The 21,407-nt window shown below is 55.9% G+C and overlaps 2 protein-coding genes across 3 annotated transcripts in view; both read left to right on the top strand.

Moving 5' to 3' along the window:
- Positions 1 to 9,440, top strand: LOC103238275 (uncharacterized). Its single transcript, XM_073021302.1, has 5 exons — positions 1 to 44; positions 890 to 1,008; positions 6,298 to 6,444; positions 6,542 to 6,847; positions 7,051 to 9,440. The coding sequence occupies exons 1-5, from the start codon at positions 1 to 3 to the stop codon at positions 8,070 to 8,072; spliced, it is 1,638 nt and encodes a 545-aa protein (XP_072877403.1). The 3' UTR covers positions 8,073 to 9,440.
- The window catches only part of KCNH3 (potassium voltage-gated channel subfamily H member 3), a 19,315-nt gene continuing 5,595 nt past the window's right edge, over positions 7,688 to 21,407 (top strand). The window contains exons 1-10 of one of the 2 annotated variants that reach the window (XM_008003150.3): positions 7,688 to 8,149; positions 9,549 to 9,782; positions 10,278 to 10,412; positions 11,682 to 11,815; positions 12,250 to 12,493; positions 12,893 to 13,050; positions 13,146 to 13,353; positions 17,892 to 18,170; positions 18,463 to 18,662; positions 19,103 to 19,352. In XM_008003150.3, coding sequence (XP_008001341.2) covers positions 8,074 to 8,149; positions 9,549 to 9,782; positions 10,278 to 10,412; positions 11,682 to 11,815; positions 12,250 to 12,493; positions 12,893 to 13,050; positions 13,146 to 13,353; positions 17,892 to 18,170; positions 18,463 to 18,662; positions 19,103 to 19,352 — 1,918 coding nt within the window. In that variant the 5' untranslated portion in view covers positions 7,688 to 8,073. Of the gene's footprint in view, positions 8,150 to 9,548; positions 9,783 to 10,050; positions 10,413 to 11,681; positions 11,816 to 12,249; positions 12,494 to 12,892; positions 13,051 to 13,145; positions 13,354 to 17,891; positions 18,171 to 18,462; positions 18,663 to 19,102; positions 19,353 to 21,407 lie in introns of those variants that run through there. The other variant, XM_037997172.2, reaches the window with a different exon arrangement.

The raw sequence follows: 21,407 nt of genomic DNA on the forward strand, positions 1-21,407 counted from the left end.
ATGCATGTCACTCATCTTTATACTAACCTGTTCTCTTGGAGAAGGTCAGTAGAATAATGACTTGTTGCCCCTGAAAATTCCACCATCTGACCTAAGAAAATGAAGTTTTGTCTTGCCTGATTTATAGGTTTCATCCCACCTTCTGGTCCCATTTGGTAAGGATTGTATCCTTATGGCAGCACATTTCTTGGAAGAAACAGGTGTACATGCTGGGAGGCTACCAACTGATACAAGGAACTATTTTATCACTAGTTTAATCAATGAGTTCAAAGTACTGGCCCACAATGCTGTTAGCCAGAACAACATACTAAATATACTATAAAATCAAGTTTTTCTGGTTGTTGTAGCCACTTGGGCACATTTTCTCACCTTCAAACATTGAGGTACCTACTGTGTGCTAGGCACTCTGCTGAGTTCTGAGCCAGAAACTATTCTAGCTCATTCTTTTTTTTTCTTCTTTATCTATATTTTTTGAGACAGGGTCTCACTCTGTCACCCAGGCTGGAGTACAGTGGGGCCATCTCAGTTCACTGCAACCTCTGCCTTCCTGGTTGAAGCACTTCTCTTGCCTCAGCCTCCCGAGGAGCTGGGATTACAGGTGTGGGCCACCACACCCAGCTAATTTTTATATTTTTAGTAGAGATGGGGTTTCACCATGTTGGCCAGGCTAATCTCAAACTCCTGGCCTCAAGTGATTTGCCCACCTCAGCCTCCCAAAGTGCTAGGATTACAGGCGTGGGCCACCAGGCCCAGCCCTAGCTCATTCTTCAACCACTTTGCAGATAAAGGAAGTAAAGCTCATCCTTAAACCCTTGGGAGCCCTGCCTGTTGACCAGGCAGTGTGGTAGAGTATAAAGACTCAACCTGGATTTTAATTCTGGCTTCACAGCTTGGTAACTGTGTGGCCGACTGCCCTTGGACAGATAACAGCTTTGAACCTCTTTCTGAACTGTGAAGTGGGACGATGGCAACGACTTTATAAGACATCCAGCCAGGTGCTACAGAACAGTACCCTGGGCGTCTAGGCTAACCCATGACAAGTTGAATGTTTAGCCCCTTTCCTTTTCTGTCTCTCCTGCTTTGTTAAAAAGTATATGAAAGAAGACTTCCCCTATCTCCAGCCAGACAGACCTTATTAACTACAAAAATACTAAAAATCCAGCTATCCTATTCCTTCTGTAAAATTTTTTCCTCAGTGCATGCCCCTCCAGCATGGTGAGCCCTGTGCCCCTCTTGTCTGTCTGCCATACTGGTCAGAAAATACACCCCTACCCCAGTTTCAGAGCTATGTGGATGGGGCAGGCAGATGCTGATGGAGCTGACCTCAGCTAACACAGTAACCATTGCAGCAGCACACAGGTGGAGCTGGGGCCAGGGTTTCCCAGGGGAAAGTCAAGGAACATTATTTCCATACATGTGATGAGGCAGTTTTATTACCTGCCTTGATACTCAGTTCCAAGGAGGAAACTCTATCCAAAAAAGATGTTTCTGGGTGAAGAAACTCACCCACCAGCACAACTATTCTCCTGCCTGCCCCTTCACTGCTGTCAAAACAGCAGGAACAAATACCACGCACTCCAATTCCTTAGGGAAAAGTCAGGTCTCCTTTTTATGTCTCTTCAACTTAACGGAGTTAGGCTTTCTCTGTAACTTGATTTCAAACACACCTGTTTTCTGGTGCTGCTAGAACACATGAATTGAGAGGATGAGATTTCTCAGGAGGCCGGGCATACACTCCCTTGCCAGCTCCAGCAGGGCTGTGTCGGCCACCTTCCTATGGGGCCTGCAGTTAACTGCAGTGTCTCACCTGGCGTGGAGTCCAGGTATTGTTCACAGTGGGCACTCACTACAGGTCACTGACCATCTGTCAGAAATAACCATGCAGTTTCCCTTTTCATAGGCTGTTTACCAAAAGAGAAGATGAGGTGGCCCCACAGCATACCATAGTCCTGAATTGCTGTCAACCTAGTCAAGTCTTGGTTCAGATCGGATTCTTTTTCTTACTAGCCAAGCAATATGGGCCCGTTTCTTTATCTGTGGATAAACACAACAATGTGCCTCCCCGGATTCCCTTGTTTGAAAGTTGATTGTGGGCCGGGCGCAGTGGCTCATGCCTGTAATCCCAGCGCTTTGGGAGGCCAAGGCAGGCAGATCAGCTGAGGTCGGGAGTTCGAGGCCAGCCTGGCCAACATGGTGAAACCCCGTCTCTACTAAAAATAAAAAAATTAGCTGGGCGTGGTGGCACACGCCTGTAATCCCACCTACTCGGGAGGCTGAGGCAGGAGGATCACTTGAACCCAGGAGGTGGAGGTTGCAATGAGCCGAGATCGCGCCATTCAACTCCAACCTGGGTCACAAGAGCAAGATTCCATCTCAAAAAAAAAAAAAAAAAAAAGGTTGATTGTGGTCTGTTCCCACTCTAGCCAGAGTCTTCCACTAAAAGAAAAGGAATCGCCTAGAATGAGACAGACAAGGTGCGGCCAAGTACTAGAGGCCTCAAAGAATTCCAAAAGGTTTTATTTTGGTGGGGATGGGGAACCCTCAGGCTTCATCCTGAGCTCATTTCCCTGGTCCTAGCACCGAGGGCCAGGGATTTGTTGTTGTTGTTCTGTCGCCCAGGCTGGAGTGCAGTAGCATGATCTCAGTTTCCTGCAACCTCTGCCTCCTGGGTTCAAGCGACTCTCCTGCCTCAGCCTCCCGAGTAGCTGGGATTACAGGCGTGTGTCACCATGCCCTGTTAATTTTTGTATTTTTAGTAGAGATGGGGTTTTACCACATTGGCCAGGTTGGTCTTGAACACCTGATCTCAAGTGATCCACCCGCCTCGGCCTCCCAAAGTGTTGGGATTACAGACGTGAGCCACTGCGCCCGGCCAGGTCAGGGCTTTTCAAAAATAACAGCTGGCTCAGGTTCATTTCACAAATCAAAAGACCTGATACTCTGCAAGATAAAGTACCCTCTGCCCACCCTGGGTCTCCCAGCTGGCCAGTGGCAGAGCTAGATTGGAACCCCAACTAGTCTGACTTGAAAGCCCAAGATTTTCCCACCATACAACACAACCTTAGAAGCAGAGCCTGGCCATGCTGGCTGAGAGCCAGGCTCAGAGAACAGGCCTGGGGACCTCCAGAGAAGAAGGTGGAGAGAGTGGGAAGAGGCAGGGAAGGGGAGGGGCCCCTGGGCTCTGTTCCTCGACAGCCGCCTGTTCCCACTCCCTGAACACAGTGTCTGACTCCACCTGCGCTTTGTGGTTGCGGAGTGGGGGGACTTTTTCCACCCTTTGTGTCTTGAGCGGTTTTTTCCTTGCTTTGAGCTTCCCTACTCTCTCTCCTTGTTCCTTTTTGTAGCTAATACTCCCACAGGCCTCCCACGGCCAGCTCCAAAATGCAGCCTCCTGAGTTTCTTCTTGTTGACAGAGGCTTTGAGCATCTCTGAACAGGGATCCTCCTCAACGTTCCCCTCCCTATGACTCCCCACCACGGTCAAATGAGTCAAGAGCTGGCAGAAGGGGAGAGGAAAAGGAGTTACAGTGAGGAGGACTATGGTGCTCATCTCCCAGGGCCCTGCTCAACTTTCAACTCCCCAATCCCTGTCTTACTCTCTCCTAAATGTGGGTCTCTGCCCTTTGTGCATATGGGCTGGGGGCTGGAGGAAAGATGGAAGGAAAAGATAGGGAATTAAAAGAATAAAAAAGGACCGGGCAAGGCGGCTCACGCCTGTAATCCTAGCACTTTGGGAGGCCGAGGCAGGTGGATCACCTGAGGTCAGGAGTTCGAGACCAGCCTGGCCACCCTGGTGAAACCTCGTCTCTACCAAAAATACAAAAACTAGCTGGGCATCCTGGCGAGCGCCTGTAGTCACAGCTACTCGGGAGGCTGAGGCAGGAGAATCACTTGAACCCAGGACGCAGAGGTTGCAGTGAGCGAGATCATGCCATTGCACTCCAGCCCAAGCAACAGAGTGAGACTCCGTTCAAAAAAAAAAAAAAAGGCCGGGCGCGGTGGCTCAAGCCTGTAATCCCAGCACTTTGGGAGGCCGAGACGGGCGGATCACGAGGTCAGGAGATCGAGACCATCCTGGCTAACCCGGTGAAACCCCGTCTCTACTAAAAAATACAAAAAACTAGCCGGGCGAGGTGGCAGGCGCCTGTAGTCCCAGCTACTCAGGAGGCTGAGGCAGGAGAATGGCGTAAACCCGGGAGGCGGAGCTTGCAGTGAGCCGAGTTCGTGCCACTGCACTCCAGCCTGGGCGACAGAGCGAGACTCCGTCTCAAAAAAAAAAAAAAAAAAAAAAACAAGGAATAAAAGAAAAAACTATTTTTTAAAAAAAAGAATAGAAAGAAAAAAAGAGGGAATTAGTGACTAAGAGCTGGGGGAATTCATACAAACAAAAGACTGGTCTGGCAGGAAGATCTGAGGGACCAGGTAAACGTGAAGAGAGAGGACAGTGGGCTAAGATCCTGTGCCTGATCACACTCATTCAAAACAGGCCAGATAAAGGAAAGGGTCGGTAGCGGCACCCCCGCTCAGTACGAATTCACATGAGTTCTTTGAGGGGCAATGGGGGAAGGAGTTTAAAGGCCCAAACAGGCCTTTGACTTTTCTCTCTGCAATAAGAATGATAATAACATTCCATAAATATTAGTGTATTTTCTTCTTCTGGAAGTGGGAACCAGGGCAGCAAAGGGTGACATGGGCATTATGCCTGGAGCTGCTGGAGGAGGCAGTGCACCTCAGACTAGGGATCTGACCTCTTTGCCCCAAGTTTTTCGTCTGTGAATTGGCAGTTATAGCCAATAACTAGCTCATAACGTTATTATGAAGATTAACTGGATAATCCAAGTAAAGCACTTTTGCAGAGTGCCTGGCACAAAGTTAATGCTCAATAAGTGTAAGCTGCTGTAATCCTCAGGGGCACCCCACACATTCCATCTTGCCCTGCTCACCCCAACCCAAGGTGTCTGGTTTGGCTTAATGCCCAAAACCAGCCCTGGCAGGTGAGCTGGAAGCCTGAAAGTCTAAACACTTAGGCCTTACAGGGATAAGTGTAAGGCCACTCAGACATGCTACACAAGCCCAGATGACCAGTCCTCTGAGTGCCCATACAGTTAGGTTAGAGAGAGGCAGACCCAACGACCTAGGACTGGGATACTGTCAGGGTTCTAACCCTGGCTGTGTCATTTACCAACTCTGTTACCTTGAGCAAGTCTCTCTCTTCCTCCTCCTCCTCCTCCCCCTCCTTCTCCTCCTCCACTTCTCCTCCTACTACTACTACTCTCCCCCTCCCCCTTCCCCTCCCTCCTCCTCCTCCTCTTCTTCTTCTTCTTCTTCTTCTTCTTCTTCTTCTTCTTCTTCTTCTTCTTCTTCTTCTTCTTCTTCTTCCTCTTCTTCTTCTTCTTCTTCCTCTTCTTCCTCCTCCTCCTCTCTCTCTCTCTGTCTCTCTCTCAGCTCTGGTTCCTCCTTTGTGAAATGCAGCATAAGGAGCACCCACCCCGGCTGTTTCACACAGCTCCCAGGAGACTCAAAATCAGATAACAAACATTTACACGTTGCAGGTGTCACACACTGTTCTAGGTCCCCTACACATACTCACTCATTGAATCCTCATTAGGACCCTCTGATGTTATTATTAGCATCCTCATTTTACAGATGAGAAAACTGAGTCAGAGAAGGGTTAATAACTTGCCTTTAAAAATCACACAGACAGGCCAGGAGTGGTGGCTCACGCCTGTAATCCCAGCACTTTGGGAGGCCGAGGCGGGCGGATCACCTGAGGTCAGGAGTTCAAGACCAGCCTGGCCAACATGATGAAACCCGATCTCTACTAAAAATACAAAAATTAGCCAGGCGTGGTGGTGCATGCCTGTAGTCCCAACTACTCAGGAGGCTGAGGCAGGAGAATTGCTTGAACTTGGGAGGCATAGGTTGCAGTGAGCAGCGATAGCTCCAATGCACTCCAGCCTGGGCAACAGAGGGAGGCTCCGTCTCAAAAAAATAAACAAATAAAAAATCATACAGACCAAAATTTAATTTTTTTTTTTTTTTTTTAATCACAGGGACAGCAAGTGGCAGACCTGGTTCCCAAGTGGGTGGGTGATTTCAACTGTGGCCTTATCCTGTCTCAAAGTGAACTGACTCCTAAAATGTCTTTCTTTTTAGTAGACGGCTGGACCGCTGCCTGGAGAGGAAGCCTTGAGCGGCTGGGGGAGGGGATTACTTTACAGCCAGGATCCATCCAAGGCTGGGGATGGGATGGGAGCAGGATCTGCTAAGACCCTAAGTGACCCTTAGTGACCCTAAGGAGGATTCCTTAAGGCCACTCCTCCTCCTGGGGACCAGATTCCAGGCTTCTCAGGACTGGAGAAGGGGGAACGCGTCATCCCTTCCCAAAGCGCCAGCTTGTTTAGATACAGGTGCCTGGGGCTTTGGCCCTTGTCGCTGACGAGGGGTAGGTGGAACGGGGAACACTCCTTTCTTTCCGATACTGGTGACTGTGAGTGCGTCTCGAGGGATGGGGGTGCTGAGCCTACCGCTTCGCTCGTTAGGGAACAAATTGCTGTTTTGGCCCCGGCGGCTCCTCTGGGCGCGGGCGGCAGCCGCGCTCTCTGGCAAATCGTGGGAGGGAGGAGGAGCGGTGCTGGCAGGCAAGTCCGGGGGACCGTCGCAGCGCGGGAGGCCAAGAAGCGACGGCCGCCCCGGGCCCGGCTCCGCCCCGCCGGGAAGGGGCTCCCTGCAGCCGCCCCCGGGCAGCTCCCCGCACGGCGCCGCGAGGAGCTCTCCAGGACTGAGCTGGGTGAGGCGCGGGGCTCGGCCTTCCTCGCTCCCCCGGTGCCAGGACCCGCATGCACAAGGTTCGGAAGTTTTTTGCAGTGTCTGACCCCTGTCGGTCCCCTGTATTTACCACCCAATCCTCTAGCGCGCTTAGGAGAGGCAAGAGGTGACAAAAGCCAGAGGGAAATGGAGGAGCAGGACAAAGGGTCTGGCGTTCCCCTCCCCACCACACACCCGTTCCACCCACGGGGTCACACGGAGGACGTCTGACCCTTACTCCTAGGGCTACCCACCCTCTGGTTTCCCGGCAGCTCCTGCTTGCGGGGGCACCTCATAAGAGCAGCTGGATCCATTTTCCAGAGAGTCAAGTTGAGGATGAGAAAGTCTCGAGGGCCGGACAGCTGTGCGCGCAGAACCCCCGCCCCATCTGCTTTTAGATTTCCCGGGTGTGGCTGGAGCCCCTCTAGAGCGCCGGCCTCCGCTGGCCGCCGGGCCTTCACCTGCGCCTGTCGCCCTGTCCCCTTGCCCACTGCATTTTCCTCGGGAAGAGCATCTTCCACAGCATGCGCCCTCCACCCCACACGCCCCGAGCCCTTCTCCCATTCCGCCGGCGGAGAAGCGGCTGCTAGGAGGCTCTCGGAGAGCCCCCGGACTGCAGAGAAAGACGCCTCCCCTCTGCGGCTGAGGCCGAGTCAGCGGGAGGGGGCCGGCCGTTCGCCAGTGGTTCTCCGAGGGACTGGCGGGGAGGCCCGCGGGGTAGGATCAGGGCGGTCGCCGCCTCCCCGCCCCCACCGAGGTCCCGAAGGGAGGGGAGCCCTCGGCGGGAGGCCTGTCCCTTTAAGGAGGCGGCCCTGGCTGGGTGTGCCCCGTCTCCATGGTTACCCCGGTGCAGGCGGCGGGCGCGGGAGGGAGGGAGGGAAGCTGCAGCTTCTCCCCGACAGACGGAGGGAGCTGCCGAGAGCCGGCGCCGAGCGAAGCCCGAGCGGAAGCCCACCCGCAGCCGACACGCGAGCCGCTGCTGCGGAGGGAGGTGCTGAGAGCGCCGCGGCTGCGGGGCCTGGAGCCCGGGATTCGTGGGCGGCGAGGGTGCGAGGGGTCGCGCGCCATGCTCCGGGCCCCGACGGCGCGGACGCCCCCTCGCGCGCCCGCGGCCGGCGCGACCCGAGATCCCGGTCTGGGCATTGCCCCCCGACGGCTGCGCTAGGGAGCGCGGGGCCCGGCGGGGGGCGGCCGAGCTGGGCGCCCTCCCCCGGCGCGGAGTCCCCGCACCCCGGAGGGATGGGGCCGGCAGCCGCGGGCGCCTAAGATGCCGGCCATGCGGGGCCTCCTGGCGCCGCAGAACACCTTCCTGGACACCATCGCTACGCGCTTCGACGGCACGCGTGAGTCCGACCCTCGCCCACTTGCACCCGGGCCGCCGGACCCTCGCCAGGGCTCCCGCCTGCCCTGAACCCCCAGCAGCCCAACTTGGCGCCCGCCTGTTCTCACCCTCTCCTCCCTACCTGCCCCTCTTGAGGCTGGGGCCATCGTCTCCTGCTAGGCGCCGTTTCCCCGAAGGTTCGGGGTCTACACTGCTTCAGGCGAGGCAACAGGACCAGAAGTCCCTGGGTGTGGGTCCTGGGATGCTCTCTGTTAGCTGGGTCTCGAACCCGAACCTGGTCAGTCTGACCCGTCCCACCCCTGCGTCTGGCGCTGTCGCAGCAACTACCCTCGGACTGGCGGGGTAAGGCGAGGCGGGTGAGCAGTGCTCAGGGACAGCTGAGAGGGCTCAAAAAACAGATTTAGAAAAGAGATTTGCAAACGGAGATAGAGTAGGCGGGACTCGGGAGAGCATGGTGTGTCCAAGCCCCGTGTCTCACAGCCTGAACCCCCTAGACTTGGGGAAGCCATCTAGCCCCAAGAAGATGGCCTGGGGACTCCCATCAGGACTGGCGAAGTTTGGAGAAGGCGCCCCAAGCTCTGGATCCCCGGTTCCGGGGGCTCTGAGCACAGGGGAAGTGGTGAAAGCCCCTCCCCCCTCCTCTCCCTCACATCCCCCCGTGGGGCTTCCCAGCTCTCTGCCTAGGTCCTCCTTGGTCTCCGGTTCCTGATAGGGGGTGGGAGCCCAGCACTGAGCTCTCCCCACTCTGGGCTCCTCCATCTGCTTTGCCAGTTTGCTTGGCTCCTGCAGCCTGCTGATTCAGTGCCCCCTACTCCCCAATACATTCCTGGCTCCTGGCTCCCGAGCTCAGTCACCATTCTTACACCCCCATTCTTGATCACATTCACTAATTCCTGAGCCAGGTCAGGCAGCTAGGGCTAAAACACAGACAGCAGGATGTATGGTAGTCTGGGGTTGCCTCCCAGTCTAGGTGTGTCCCAGTGGGAGAAGCCAGACAGCCAACCTGGGTACCTGGCTAGTGGGTGAGCCTGGCGGAAGTAGAGGTGGGCCTGAGGCTGGTGCAGAGCTGGCAGTGCAGTCCTTGTTAGGGAATCCCCAATCCCAGCCCTTACCCCACATTGCTCAGGACACCCTCCAGAGGGCACAGTGCCCGTACAGCACTTCATTCACTGACCTCAGTTCACACGTGCTGATCCTTGAATGTACTCACACCTGCTGCAGGGCACTGACAAACAGGTGACACACACTGATTGCCATTCATAAACAGCCCTGCCCTAACACACACAGGATTCCTGGGGTTTGAAAAACCCACTATTTGGTTGCAGGTATTTGGGAAAGGAGGGGTGGTAGGCCTCCTGCCCCTTCACCCCACACCTCCTCTGAGAGGTGCTCTCTTGCAGACAGTAACTTCGTGCTGGGCAACGCCCAGGTGGCGGGGCTCTTCCCCGTGGTCTACTGCTCTGATGGCTTCTGTGACCTCACGGGCTTCTCCCGGGCTGAGGTCATGCAGCGGGGCTGTGCCTGCTCCTTCCTTTATGGGCCAGACACCAGTGAGCTCGTCCGCCAACAGATCCGCAAGGCCCTGGACGAGCACAAGGAGTTCAAGGCTGAGCTGATCCTGTACCGGAAGAGCGGTGAGGGGCCACCTGGCCAGCCTGCCTCACCTTTGCAGTCTTACCCAGCCTGGCACCAGCCCCATCCACTGTCCCTCCTCCTTTCTGTTGCCATCTTCATCTCCCCATCTCATCCCATCTTTCCATCCCCGCATCCAACCCCTCTTGCTCCATCTGACCTCTTGCCCGTGGCTCCCCATCTCTACCTGCCTCACCCTAGACTCAGCCTGCATTCAGTTCCAACCTTGGGTTTCCCGCATCCAACAGAAAAACATCCTCATTTCGGCAGGGCAGATCTACCGCGGGACAGGTCTGGCTGTCATGTTTGCTCTCCTTTGCCTCCGCCCCCCAATTCCATCAAGCCCTGCCCTCAGTGAAACTGGACTGCCAGCCCCTCCCCCAGGAAACCACTGGATCCTGCCTGTGTCTTGCCCAGGATGTCAGTGGAGCCAGGGCCTCTGTCACCTCAGGCAGTGCCAAGAATGGGAGGTGGGCTGAGTTTGTTTTTGTGCCCAGGGCTCCCGTTCTGGTGTCTCCTGGATGTGATACCCATAAAGAATGAGAAAGGGGAGGTGGCTCTCTTCCTAGTCTCTCACAAGGACATCAGTGAAACCAAGAACCGAGGGGGCCCTGACAGATGGAAGGAGACAGGTAGGTGCATATAGGTGCTGTGGTTGGGGTGTTGGGTGCTGCAGGCCTGGGCGGGGCCTTGGCACCCAGTCTGAGTATGGGGGTCCCCCATGCCTCCTGTATTCATTTCACTCCCACTCGGGCTGCCTGAGAGGCCTGTGCTGCTCTCATCCCCACGTGATTCCTCGGTATGGGAATATTTTTTCCAAATAGACAGATTGAGACAAAGTTAGAGGTTTTTTTTTGTTTTTTTGTTTTTTGTTTTTTGAGACGGAGTCTCACCCTGTTGCCCAGGCTGGAATGCAGTGGTGCGATCTGGGCTCACTGCAACCTCCGCCTCCCGGGTTCAAGCAATTCTCCTGCCCCAGCCTCCCAAGTAGCTGGGATTACAGGCACGAGCCACTACGCCCAGCTAATTTTTGTATTTTTAGTAGAGACGGGGTTTCACTATATTGGTCAGGCTGGTCTCAAACTCTTGACCTCGTGATCCACCTGCCTTGGCCTCCCAAAGTGCTGGGATTACAGACGTGAGCCACCCCGCCCAGCCGACAAAGTTGGAGTTTTTAAATCAACTTCATTAAGAAACTGAAAGCAAACAAACCCCACTGTACCCGTGAAACATTACTTTCTGACCAGTTAATAAGGTTGAGCACAGACCCACTAGGTTCCTCTTCCCTACAGCAAACCTGACTAGGGGTGGAGCTCTGGGCAAAGCCTGCTTTTAAGTTCTTTGAGTCTTCCCCCTCTCGTGTCCTCCAAGGCTGGGGCAGGCCTTTGGGCAGGTTACAAAACTGTCAAGGCCTCTTTGCCATTTGGGGATGCTGGGGGTACTCTCCATTCCCACTCCCATACTCCCAGTGCTGGGTCTGCCTCTCCATGATGTCAGCCTTCATTGTCACCCTCTGGTCCCTGCACTAGCTCCTGGGCTCCTGCTGTAAGTTCCCACACCTCTGCTGATGGCCTCCTGCTAGTTCTCCACCCTGGCCCTGTGAGGTACCTCCTCGATTCCTGTCCCAGGCCTTTCCCCATAGAGATCCTCTGGTCCAGACCTCCTCTTCCTGGAAGCAGACCCCACAGGTAGTGTCTGTAAGCACTCCTAGGACTGCCCATTGCTGGGCTGGGCAAGCGAACCCAGGAAGTGAGGAATACCTGAGCCCTCAACTCTAAACAGTCTAAGCGGTCAATGAGCCAGACCAGTCTATGGGCCAGCAACTCTGTCCTACACCTGACCCGGAGCTAGGGCGTGTGGGCACACACCCATCATATTCATGGGCCCCTCTGCTTTTGCAGGTAGTGGCCGGCGCCGATATGGCCGGGCACGATCCAAAGGCTTCAATGCCAACCGGCGGCGGAGCCGGGCTGTGCTCTACCACCTGTCCGGGCACCTGCAGAAGCAGCCCAAGGGCAAGCACAAGCTCAATAAGGTGGGCTGAGCCCTAGGAGGTGTGGGAGAGGGGAGCGGCAGACACAGGAGATGGGGAAGGGGACTTGATCTACCACAGAGAGAATGTCCTAGGGGCCACCTAGGCCTTGCCAGCACTTTGGGGGTTGGGACTGAAGGATCACATGCCTGATCCATCAAAGGTACAGAAGAAAGTCCTGGCCTGGGAGGCAGGTGGGCCTTGGTTCAATCCTGGCTCCTCCCCTAAGCAGCTGTGTGGCTGCAGCTAAGTCACTTAACTTTCCTGATCTTTAGTTTTCTGATCTATAAATGGAGACGCTAATGTCATCTCGAAGCAGATGTTGCTTCGAGAATGCAGGGAGAGAAAGGAGGTGGATGTGGGTCCCAGACTCTGTCCAAACTCAGCTTGTGCCAATATTCTTTTCTCTCTGCCTGGACCTGCCGTGCTTCACTCAGGGGGTGTTTGGGGAGAAGCCAAACTTGCCTGAGTACAAAGTAGCTGCCATCCGGAAGTCGCCTTTCATCCTGTTGCACTGTGGGGCGCTGAGGGCCACCTGGGATGGCTTCATCCTGCTCGCCACGCTCTATGTGGCTGTCACCGTGCCCTACAGCGTGTGTGTGAGCACAGCACGGGAGCCCAGTGCCGCCCGCGGCCCACCCAGCGTCTGTGACCTGGCTGTGGAGGTCCTCTTCATCCTTGGTGCGTGCACTCTGCCCCTTCCACCCCACCCTCTGCTGGCACCCTGGGGCTTTGCTGGCTATAGTCCACGTGGCTTCTAGGGTCCTACAGTGCCCCCCTCGCTCTCTCTCATTTGTAACCTGTGAGCTTTGAAATCAGACCTAGGTTCCAAACATCTGCCACTTACAAGTTATATGACCCTGAGCTGGTCAAAGCCTCTCTGAGCCTCCATAAAATAGATTCCCCCTTTGTAAAATAGGCAAAATGATGTCTACTTGTTACAGTTACTGTGAGAACTAAGTCAGATGATATATGGAAAGGGCCGGGGACAGTGTCAGCTACTGAGAAGGTAAGCAGGTGTCCAGGCAAGAGTGGCTGCCCCCCAGCCCCAGTGCTGACTCCCACCTGGATTCCCCACAGACATTGTGCTGAATTTCCGTACCACATTCGTGTCCAAGTCGGGCCAGGTGGTGTTTGCCCCAAAGTCCATTTGCCTCCACTACGTCACCACCTGGTTCCTGCTGGATGTCATCGCAGCGCTGCCCTTTGACCTGCTGCATGCCTTCAAGGTCAACGTGGTCAGTGTGGCTGGGCTGGCTGGGTGGGTGGACTTGGCCAGGGGACAGGCAGGGCCAGCCTGGCTGACCTCCCTCCCTCCCTCCCCACATCTTAGTACTTCGGGGCCCACCTGCTGAAGACGGTGCGCCTGCTGCGCCTGCTGCGCCTGCTTCCGCGGCTGGACCGGTACTCACAGTACAGCGCCGTGGTGCTGACACTGCTCATGGCCGTGTTCGCCCTGCTTGCGCACTGGGTTGCCTGCGTCTGGTTTTACATTGGTCAGCGGGAGATCGAGAGCAGCGAATCCGAGCTGCCTGAGATTGGTACTGGAGGCTCCCTCTGCATGTGGTGGGGAGGGAGTTGTGCAAACGTGTCAGAGGAGTGTGAGCACAAGTGTGGGTGCTGTGTCAGGGACCTGTGCAAGTCTGCATGTGTGCAAATTAGAGAAGAGGGTGTGCAGGTGTGAGTGTGACAACCACCACCATGTGACAGGCCTGTTCTCCAGCAGCTGGGCCTTGTGGAGAAAGGCCAAGGAATCCCAGTCGCCCATCCAAGGCCTCCTGGGACCAAATGTTGGTCACATTCCTTAAACCTCTGCCCCGTTGGGAAGGCCAAAGCAGGGAGCCACTGCCCTCCAGGGTTTCTCTGACACCCAGCACTCTCCACCCCTCCCCCTGCATCCTCTTTGAAGCTTGATCCCAATACCTTGGCTTCCAAGGCCCCTGCCTTATCTTGTCACCTCCAGTCCACATTGCTCCTGTCATCTCCAGTCCACATTTCTCCCTGCTGCATCTCTGCTCTCCCCCAGCCTAAAAAGCAGCCTTTCTGCGTCCCCAGCATCTTCACTCTCCTTCATGTCACCTCTCTTCCTTCCACAGCCCCTCCCACTGCTCACCACCCACTCACATCTTAACTCCTGCTGGGAGGGTTTCCACCCCCACCTCTGCACCCAAAATGTCACCCAGAAGGTCACAGTGACCTTCTGGGGCAAAACCCTCATCCTCCCCGAAGTTCCTGTATCTGCCAACCACAGTTCCTCTCAGCTGTGGGTGATGCAGCCCTTGGCTGGCCTCCTCCCAGCTCCTCCAAGTTCCAGGGTCTCCAGACCTTTCCTCACAGCTCTCCCCCTTCACCTTGCTTTCCCTCGGCCATTCCACTGACACCACTGAGTGAACATCTCAACTTCCCCCTTTCTCTAGCCAAACCATTCCATTCCAGCTGTTTTTAACTCTCACTGTGCCTCAGGTCCAAAATCAAGCCTGACTTCTTCCTCCCCAGCCCTCCAGCCCTCTCTCATCTTCCAGGTAACTGACATTTAGCCGGGTTTCCAGGTGCAGGTGGCCTCTTATGACTGTCTGCTCCTTGTCAGAGTCACCAGGTGTCCAGGTCAGCCTTAGAAACCAGGTCTGACCAGTTCTCTGGGAACTACAAGGCTCCTGTGAATCCTCTCTCCCTCTCAAGCTCACGGGAGGCCTGTGTGTGTCACAGAGGGCCCACTCGAAATTTCCCCCGAGTGCTCTCACTGCTGAGCAGGTGGAAACCAGGACACTCCAGGCAGTGACAGCTCCTTGGTGCCTGCCATTCCCAGAGGAAGCCTGTGGTAGCAGCTGCTCTGGGGTCAGATGACCACACGGCAAACACAGACAGAGGGCCAGGAGACGGACAATGGTGAAACAAAGCCTGTCTCCACCACCCAGCCCCGAAGTGAGCTGAGACACCAAATCCCTAGGTCCACTCCCGCCCCCTGAAATGGGACCCAGACACCCTTGGTCTTCTGTCCATGAGGCTCCTCTCTTCCAACCACCTCACAGGGGTTGCTGATCTGACACTAAGAACACCTCTAGCTCCCAAGAGTCTCTGGGCCCCACAGGGTGGGCAAGGGTGGGTCGACCCTTACAGATACACATGGTATTCTTTCACCCTTGACCCCTGAGTTCCAGGGTGGTTTTGTTCCATTTGGAGCCGGTACTAGTCTACATTTAGATACTTTACAAGTTCTTCACATCATCATCTCCTCTTTGTCCAGGGAGTCTGCCCCCTAACGGGGTTGGCACCAAACCCAGACCTCTCCAAGTCCAGCCCAGGCAGGAGAGCTCCTTGTAGGGGGAGGTGAGGCTGAGGTGGGTGGGTGGGTGGCTCCTTCTCCGTGCTTCCTTGCCTGGGTTTCCTTTTCCACTGTCCATGATGTGGACAGAGTTCTTTTTTTTTTTTTTTTTTTTTTTTTTTGAGACGGAGTCTTGCTCTGTAGCCCGGACTGGAGTGCAGTGGCCGGATTTCAGCTCACTGCAAGCTCCGCCTCCCGGGTTTACGCCATTCTCCTGCCTCAGCCTCCGGAGTAGCTGGGACTACAGGCGCCCGCCACCTCGCCCGGCTAGTTTTTTGTATTTTTAGTAGAGACGGGGTTTCACCGTGTTAGCCAGGATGGTCTCGATCTCCTGACCTCGTGATCCGCCCGTCTCGGCCTCCCAAAGTGCTGGGATTACAGGCTTGAGCCACCGCGCCCGGCCCTATGGACAGAGTTCTTTCCCCAGATTCCCACTAGCCCAGTGGAGGTGGGCTGGATTTTCACAAGACTGTGCCGAGTATTGAGGGAGAGAACTCAGGGCACTCCTCAGTGTGTGAGCCCCCAGCCTCCGGGACAGCTCCTGCTGGCCTGACCCCACCCCGCTGGAGGCACCATCCTGGCCCCAGCTTCAGGGGCTGCTGATGTCCCATGGCCAACACTTAGAGATCAGAGGCCTCCCTGCTACCCTCTCCTGTGTCCTGCTGCTTCTCCCCATCTTCCCTATTCTGGGCATCTGGCTTTGGGTGACTTCACCCTCAGAGGCCAACTAAACAGTGATTGTGAAGAGTTTTGCGTCCTCCATTGCTTTTTTTTTTTTTTTTTTTTGAGACAGAGTCTCACTTTGTCACCCAGGCTGGAGTGCAACAGCGCAATCTCGGCTCACTACTACCTCCGCCTCCTGTGTTCAAGCAATTCTTCTGCCTCAGCCTCCCGAGTAGCTGGGATTACAGTCATGTGCCACTACGCCCGGCTAATTTTTGTATTTTTAGTAGAGACGGGGTTTCACCACGCTGGTCAGGCTGGTGTCGAACTCCTGAGCTTGTGATCCGCCCACCTCAGCCTCCCAAAGTGCTGGGATTATAGGCATGAGCCACTGCGCCCAACCACGTACTCCATTGCATTCTTATAGCACACCTCAGATAACGGGAAGGTGAACCCTCACCTTGGTGCAGGTCTTAGTACATCCCCCTAAATTCCTTAGCCTGGAATGTAATGCCCTCACTGTTAACCCCACATTCTAGCCAAACTGAGCTATTTGCCCGTACTTGTCTTAAAATATCAATCTGCAGGTTTGGCTCGTGCCTGTCCCTCCACCAGGAATGACCCCCTCAGTTTCTTTGTATCAAAACCCTAACTACCCTTTGGAACCAAGCACAAATGTCCCTCCTTCCAGAAGCCTTCTAGCCCTAACCCATGGCACTTGGTTCGAGCCCCCCTTCCTTCCTGCTGTGTGGCACCTCTGAGATGTAGCTCTGGCCCTATGTCATCTGCCCTTCTGAACTGGAGCCCTCAGGGAGCTCCTGTGGGGCCCCTAGCTCCTGGCACACTGTGCGAGGTTGCTGAATGAATGAGTGGGTGGATGACAAATGTGTCGGGGCCACAGGGACCCATATGCCTAAAGTGTTAGGGAGCGTCTGGAGTAGGGGGTCTGTGCTGAGGTGGGAGGAGCAGAGCACAAGTGGAGAGGTGGGGTCCCACTGCAGCCTGTGACCCCAAGCCACAGCCACACATTTCTAGATCAGCCAATCTGCCCTGTCTCTCTTATACCCCATGGCCCTCAGCTCTGCCAGGACCTCTGTGGACCTTGGGACCCCCCACCCAACACCCTAAAGCTCCTGCAACCCTCCAGCTAGGCTCGAGAGTGACTCCCAGCGCACAGGCTTGGGAGAGACCTCAGTGCACAGCCCTACTCCGTGCCAAGGCCAGGTGGAGAATGTTGGGCTAAGGAGAAATTCAGCCTCTACTCCGTGGCCCAGTCTGGCCTGTGACTGTGTGTGTGTGTGTGTGTGTGTGTGTGTGTGCATGTGCACGCACCTGTGTGAATGTATTCACCTGTGTGCTCTTGTCCACGAAAGTGTCTCCACCCCCCGCCTAAGTGACAGCGTGTAGGCACCAGTGTACCTTTGTCCCTCTTCCAAGTGTGCACAGGCCTTTTCAGTGTGAGCGGCTATGGCGAGGTGCCTGTAAGGGGCACACATGTGTCCTTTGTCTTCTTGACTGTGTGGGACACACACATAGCCTTAACCGTGTGTGTGCATGTCCATGCAGGCATACTTGGGACCTGTGTGCGAGGCTGAGTGGTTTGTGTGGCTCTGGGGAGGGATGAGGCTGAATGGGGAGGGGAGGGAGAGCCTTCTGGAGCAGATGGGCTCAGAGAAATGCAGGAAGAGGAGTCCTGGTGGGCAGGTGGAGGTGAGGGTGGAGGTGGCCTCACCATCCATCTTTGGGGTTGAGGCTGTGGTTGAATGCAGTGAGCACCCCAGTCCTTTTGCCCACGCCAGCCAGGCCCTCCGACTGGGCCTGTTACCTGGGATGGGTGCCAGGCATGGGGGAAGGGGTGTGATTTCCCTTGTGTCATCCCCAGTGCCAACAGGAGCCGGCTGGGGAAATGGCAGACTCTTCTGAGGGTTGAGGGGGTGGAGAGGGGCGTGCTAGGCTGGCAGTGAAGGGGCAAAGCGGCGGGAAGCCATGGGGCTCGGTCTGTGTCTGAATGTCCCCACCCCCAGGGTCCCGCATCCTCGCCCACAGTGTAGCCGAGTCTTCCTGCCTGCTCAGTCCCTTCTGTTCCCTCCTCAGGCTGGCTGCAGGAGCTGGCCCGCCGACTGGAGACCCCCTACTACCTGGTGGGCCGGAGACCAGCCGGAGGGAACAGCTCTGGCCAGAGTGACAACTGCAGCAGCAGCAGCGAGGCCAACGGGACGGGGCTGGAGCTGCTAGGCGGCCCGTCGCTGCGCAGCGCCTACATCACCTCCCTCTACTTCGCACTCAGCAGCCTCACCAGCGTGGGCTTCGGCAACGTGTCCGCCAACACGGACACTGAGAAGATCTTCTCCATCTGCACCATGCTCATCGGCGGTGAGCCCGGTCGCGCGCGTCTTCCCGGGTTCACTCCCAGACTTCTGCCCGCAGGCGGCGCCGTCCCACACCCCGGAGGGCCTGAGGCCGGGGGCACTTTCGCTTTAGGTGGCCCTGGAACTCCGGGCCGGGGATGGGGGAGACTCGGGGCCGGGGGTGGGGGAGACCCCGCCCCGCACAGCGGCCCTCGGGCCTTGCCTAGGAGCGTGCGGGGCCGGAGACAGATGAGCCTAGCGTGGTGTCAGGCCGGGCCAGGTCCCCAAGGTGACCCCCTCTCACCACCTTCCCCCAGCCCTGATGCACGCGGTGGTGTTCGGGAACGTGACGGCCATCATCCAGCGCATGTACGCCCGCCGCTTTCTGTACCACAGCCGCACGCGCGACCTGCGCGACTACATCCGCATCCACCGTATCCCCAAGCCCCTCAAGCAGCGCATGCTGGAGTACTTCCAGGCCACCTGGGCGGTGAACAATGGCATCGACACCACCGAGGTGCGGCCTCCAGGGCTGGGCCTGCTAGCCTTTGCTCCCTCAAGGGGTTTGCAATGGCCTAGAATTATCAGGAGTGAGGGAGGATGAAGAATGCAGAATTTTGGCCTCTGTGCCTCCCTTCTCTCTTGGGGGACAGCGGCATGGGACAGAGGGCAGCTAAGAAGGCTTGGAGGGCCCTCTGAACCCCAGTTAGGTCTGGGGGCTTGTACTCACTGAGATGGGAAGCTGGGCTGCTCCGGGGGCTAAAGTGATTGAGAGGGAGGTGGAGGAAGCCCCTCGCTGCCCACCCTGTGTGGAGCTTGGAGTTGTGAGAGACGCCTCAGGTCCCTCCCATGCCTCCCCTGTTCCTGAGGCCTGCTAGGGTGGAAAGGGGCTGACTGGAGGCCACCTCCTCTTCTGCCACTCCCAACCCCCCCACCCCTGCACCTGCTTGCCCGCAGCTGCTGCAGAGCCTCCCTGACGAGCTGCGCGCAGACATCGCCATGCACCTGCACAAGGAGGTCCTGCAGCTGCCGCTGTTTGAGGCAGCCAGCCGCGGCTGCCTGCGGGCACTGTCTCTGGCCCTGCGGCCCGCCTTCTGCACGCCGGGCGAGTACCTCATCCACCAAGGCGATGCCCTGCAGGCCCTCTACTTTGTCTGCTCTGGCTCCATGGAGGTGCTCAAGGGTGGCACCGTGCTCGCCATCCTAGGTTTGTGAGGGTGGCAGGGCATGGGGGCACGTGTGTGTGAGACCATGGCCCTGATCTGTGGAAAACCTGGGGAGGGGACCTCCACAAGGCCACTGAGAGAGAAATAGCCAGGGTGGAGTCAGAAGTAGTTATTGAGTCCTGGTCAAAGCTCAGAGAAGCCCCACTGACTGCAAGGTGGCAGCATAAGGAGGTGGATATGATATCGCAGGTGTGCCTGGGGCCGAGCGAGTGGAGAGCCAGCCTTTGAAAGGAGCCAGTCTATGGGGGACAGAGGGGAGCTGCCCCTCCTTCAAGAGGAAAATCAGAAGCTGGGGATGGAAGTGCTGGGGAGAGTGTCAGGCAGGGCTAAAAATGGGAGGAACAGAAGCTGTCCTTGTGGTCCCCCAGGAACGGTGAGATGTGACTTTCCTGGGGCAGATCACAGAGCAGGCCCAGAGCCCAGATGGGTGACAGAGCTCAGTCTCCAAATAGTCAGGGAGACGTGTTCTGGTGAAATGGTACCTACAGTGTATATACTTCACTTCTTGGCAAAAGAAGGAGGTGAAAAAGGAAATCAGTTCCCTAGATGCAGACGAAGAAATTGCAGGTGTGGAATGGACACAATAGTAGTGCTGATCACAGGGGTCTCACAGTGTGACTAGCCCTGTCCCAGTTCCTCACATGCTTTGTCTCACTCCAACCTCACAAAACCCATTATTCCTATTTTGCATAGCAGGAGACCAAGGTCAGAGAAGTTAATGAACAGCTAGGAATTGGCCAGCCGGGGTTGGAGCCCCATCCACCTGGCGCCAAGTCTCATGCTTCTTCCACGGGGCTCCCAGGTGCTCTGGGGGGAATTGGGACTGGCAGGGAGGAAGCCATCATTAGGAGGGTTGGACCTGCACCCTAGGATTTGGGAAAGCACATTCCATCTCTCAGGGAAACATAGGGCTGTGTCTGTGAAAAGCCACTAAAGGACCGGGCACAGTGGCTCACGCCTATAATTCCAGCACTTTGGGAGGCCGAGGCAGGCAGATCACTTGAGGTCAGGAGTTCAAGACCAGCCTGGCCAAAATGGTGAAATCCTGTGTCTACTAAAAATACAAAAATTAGCTGGGCGTGGTGGTGGACACCTGTAATCCAAGCTACTTGGGAGGCTGAGGCAGGAGAATCACCTAAACTCAGGAGGCAGAGATTGTACTCCAGCCTGGGCAACAAGCACAACTCCGTCTCAAAAAAAAAAAAAAAAAAAAGAAAAAGAAAAGCCACTAAAGGGGAGCAGAGCTCTGTGGCTGCAAGAGACTATCATGGTGACCCTAGAGGGTGAGGAACATGCGACCGGTGTGGGTAGTCAAAGGACTTGTATATGTGGGGAGGTGGTGACCTGACCACTGCTAACCACATCGAATCCTCAGGCAGCCAAGGCACGTGTAGATTCACTGTGGGGACTGCTGAAGCCCTGGGGCTGAGGTTTGTCATTCATCTGGCAATCCACAATCAAGATGAGAAGAAGGAAAGGGCCAAGAAGGTGGGGCAGTGTCACCAGACGCAGCTACTGTGTGTCCATCCTTGCTCCCTTGAGGACGATGACCTTCCAGCTGGAAACAAGACGAAAAAAATGCCATCGGGGTCTTAGACCCCGAGAGTGGGGACAGGTTGTTCATAGCCTTTGTTTTACGTCTTTCGTGAGTCCAGCTTTTGGGCCTACATGCGATTTATGCCAACATGAGAAAATGGAGTTATGCCAGTCAAGTGTAGCTGGCAATCCTTGGAGAGATTCCGAAGGGCACAAGGACAGATTTTCACCATTGTAGACTGGTGAATCCAAAGCAGGATTGATGAGTGGATTACGAAACGATGGTTTTCAGCCTGGAGCCAAGGGAGTTGTGTGGCTGGGAGCTGGCACAGGTCCTCTCAGAGCATGCCTTTGCTGGTGCCAGGCACCACGTCTCAGAATAGCCACGTTCAGTGTGCAGTATTCAGTGCCACAAGAATGGCCACAGCCTGTGCCCTGGGCCTTTGCCTCCACAATATCCCTAGCACCAGGACTTATGCCACCGTTGATCTATCCTGTCA

This window comes from Chlorocebus sabaeus, chromosome 11 (genome assembly GCF_047675955.1).
Source record: "Chlorocebus sabaeus isolate Y175 chromosome 11, mChlSab1.0.hap1, whole genome shotgun sequence".
Classification (NCBI taxonomy): Eukaryota; Metazoa; Chordata; class Mammalia; order Primates; family Cercopithecidae; genus Chlorocebus; species Chlorocebus sabaeus.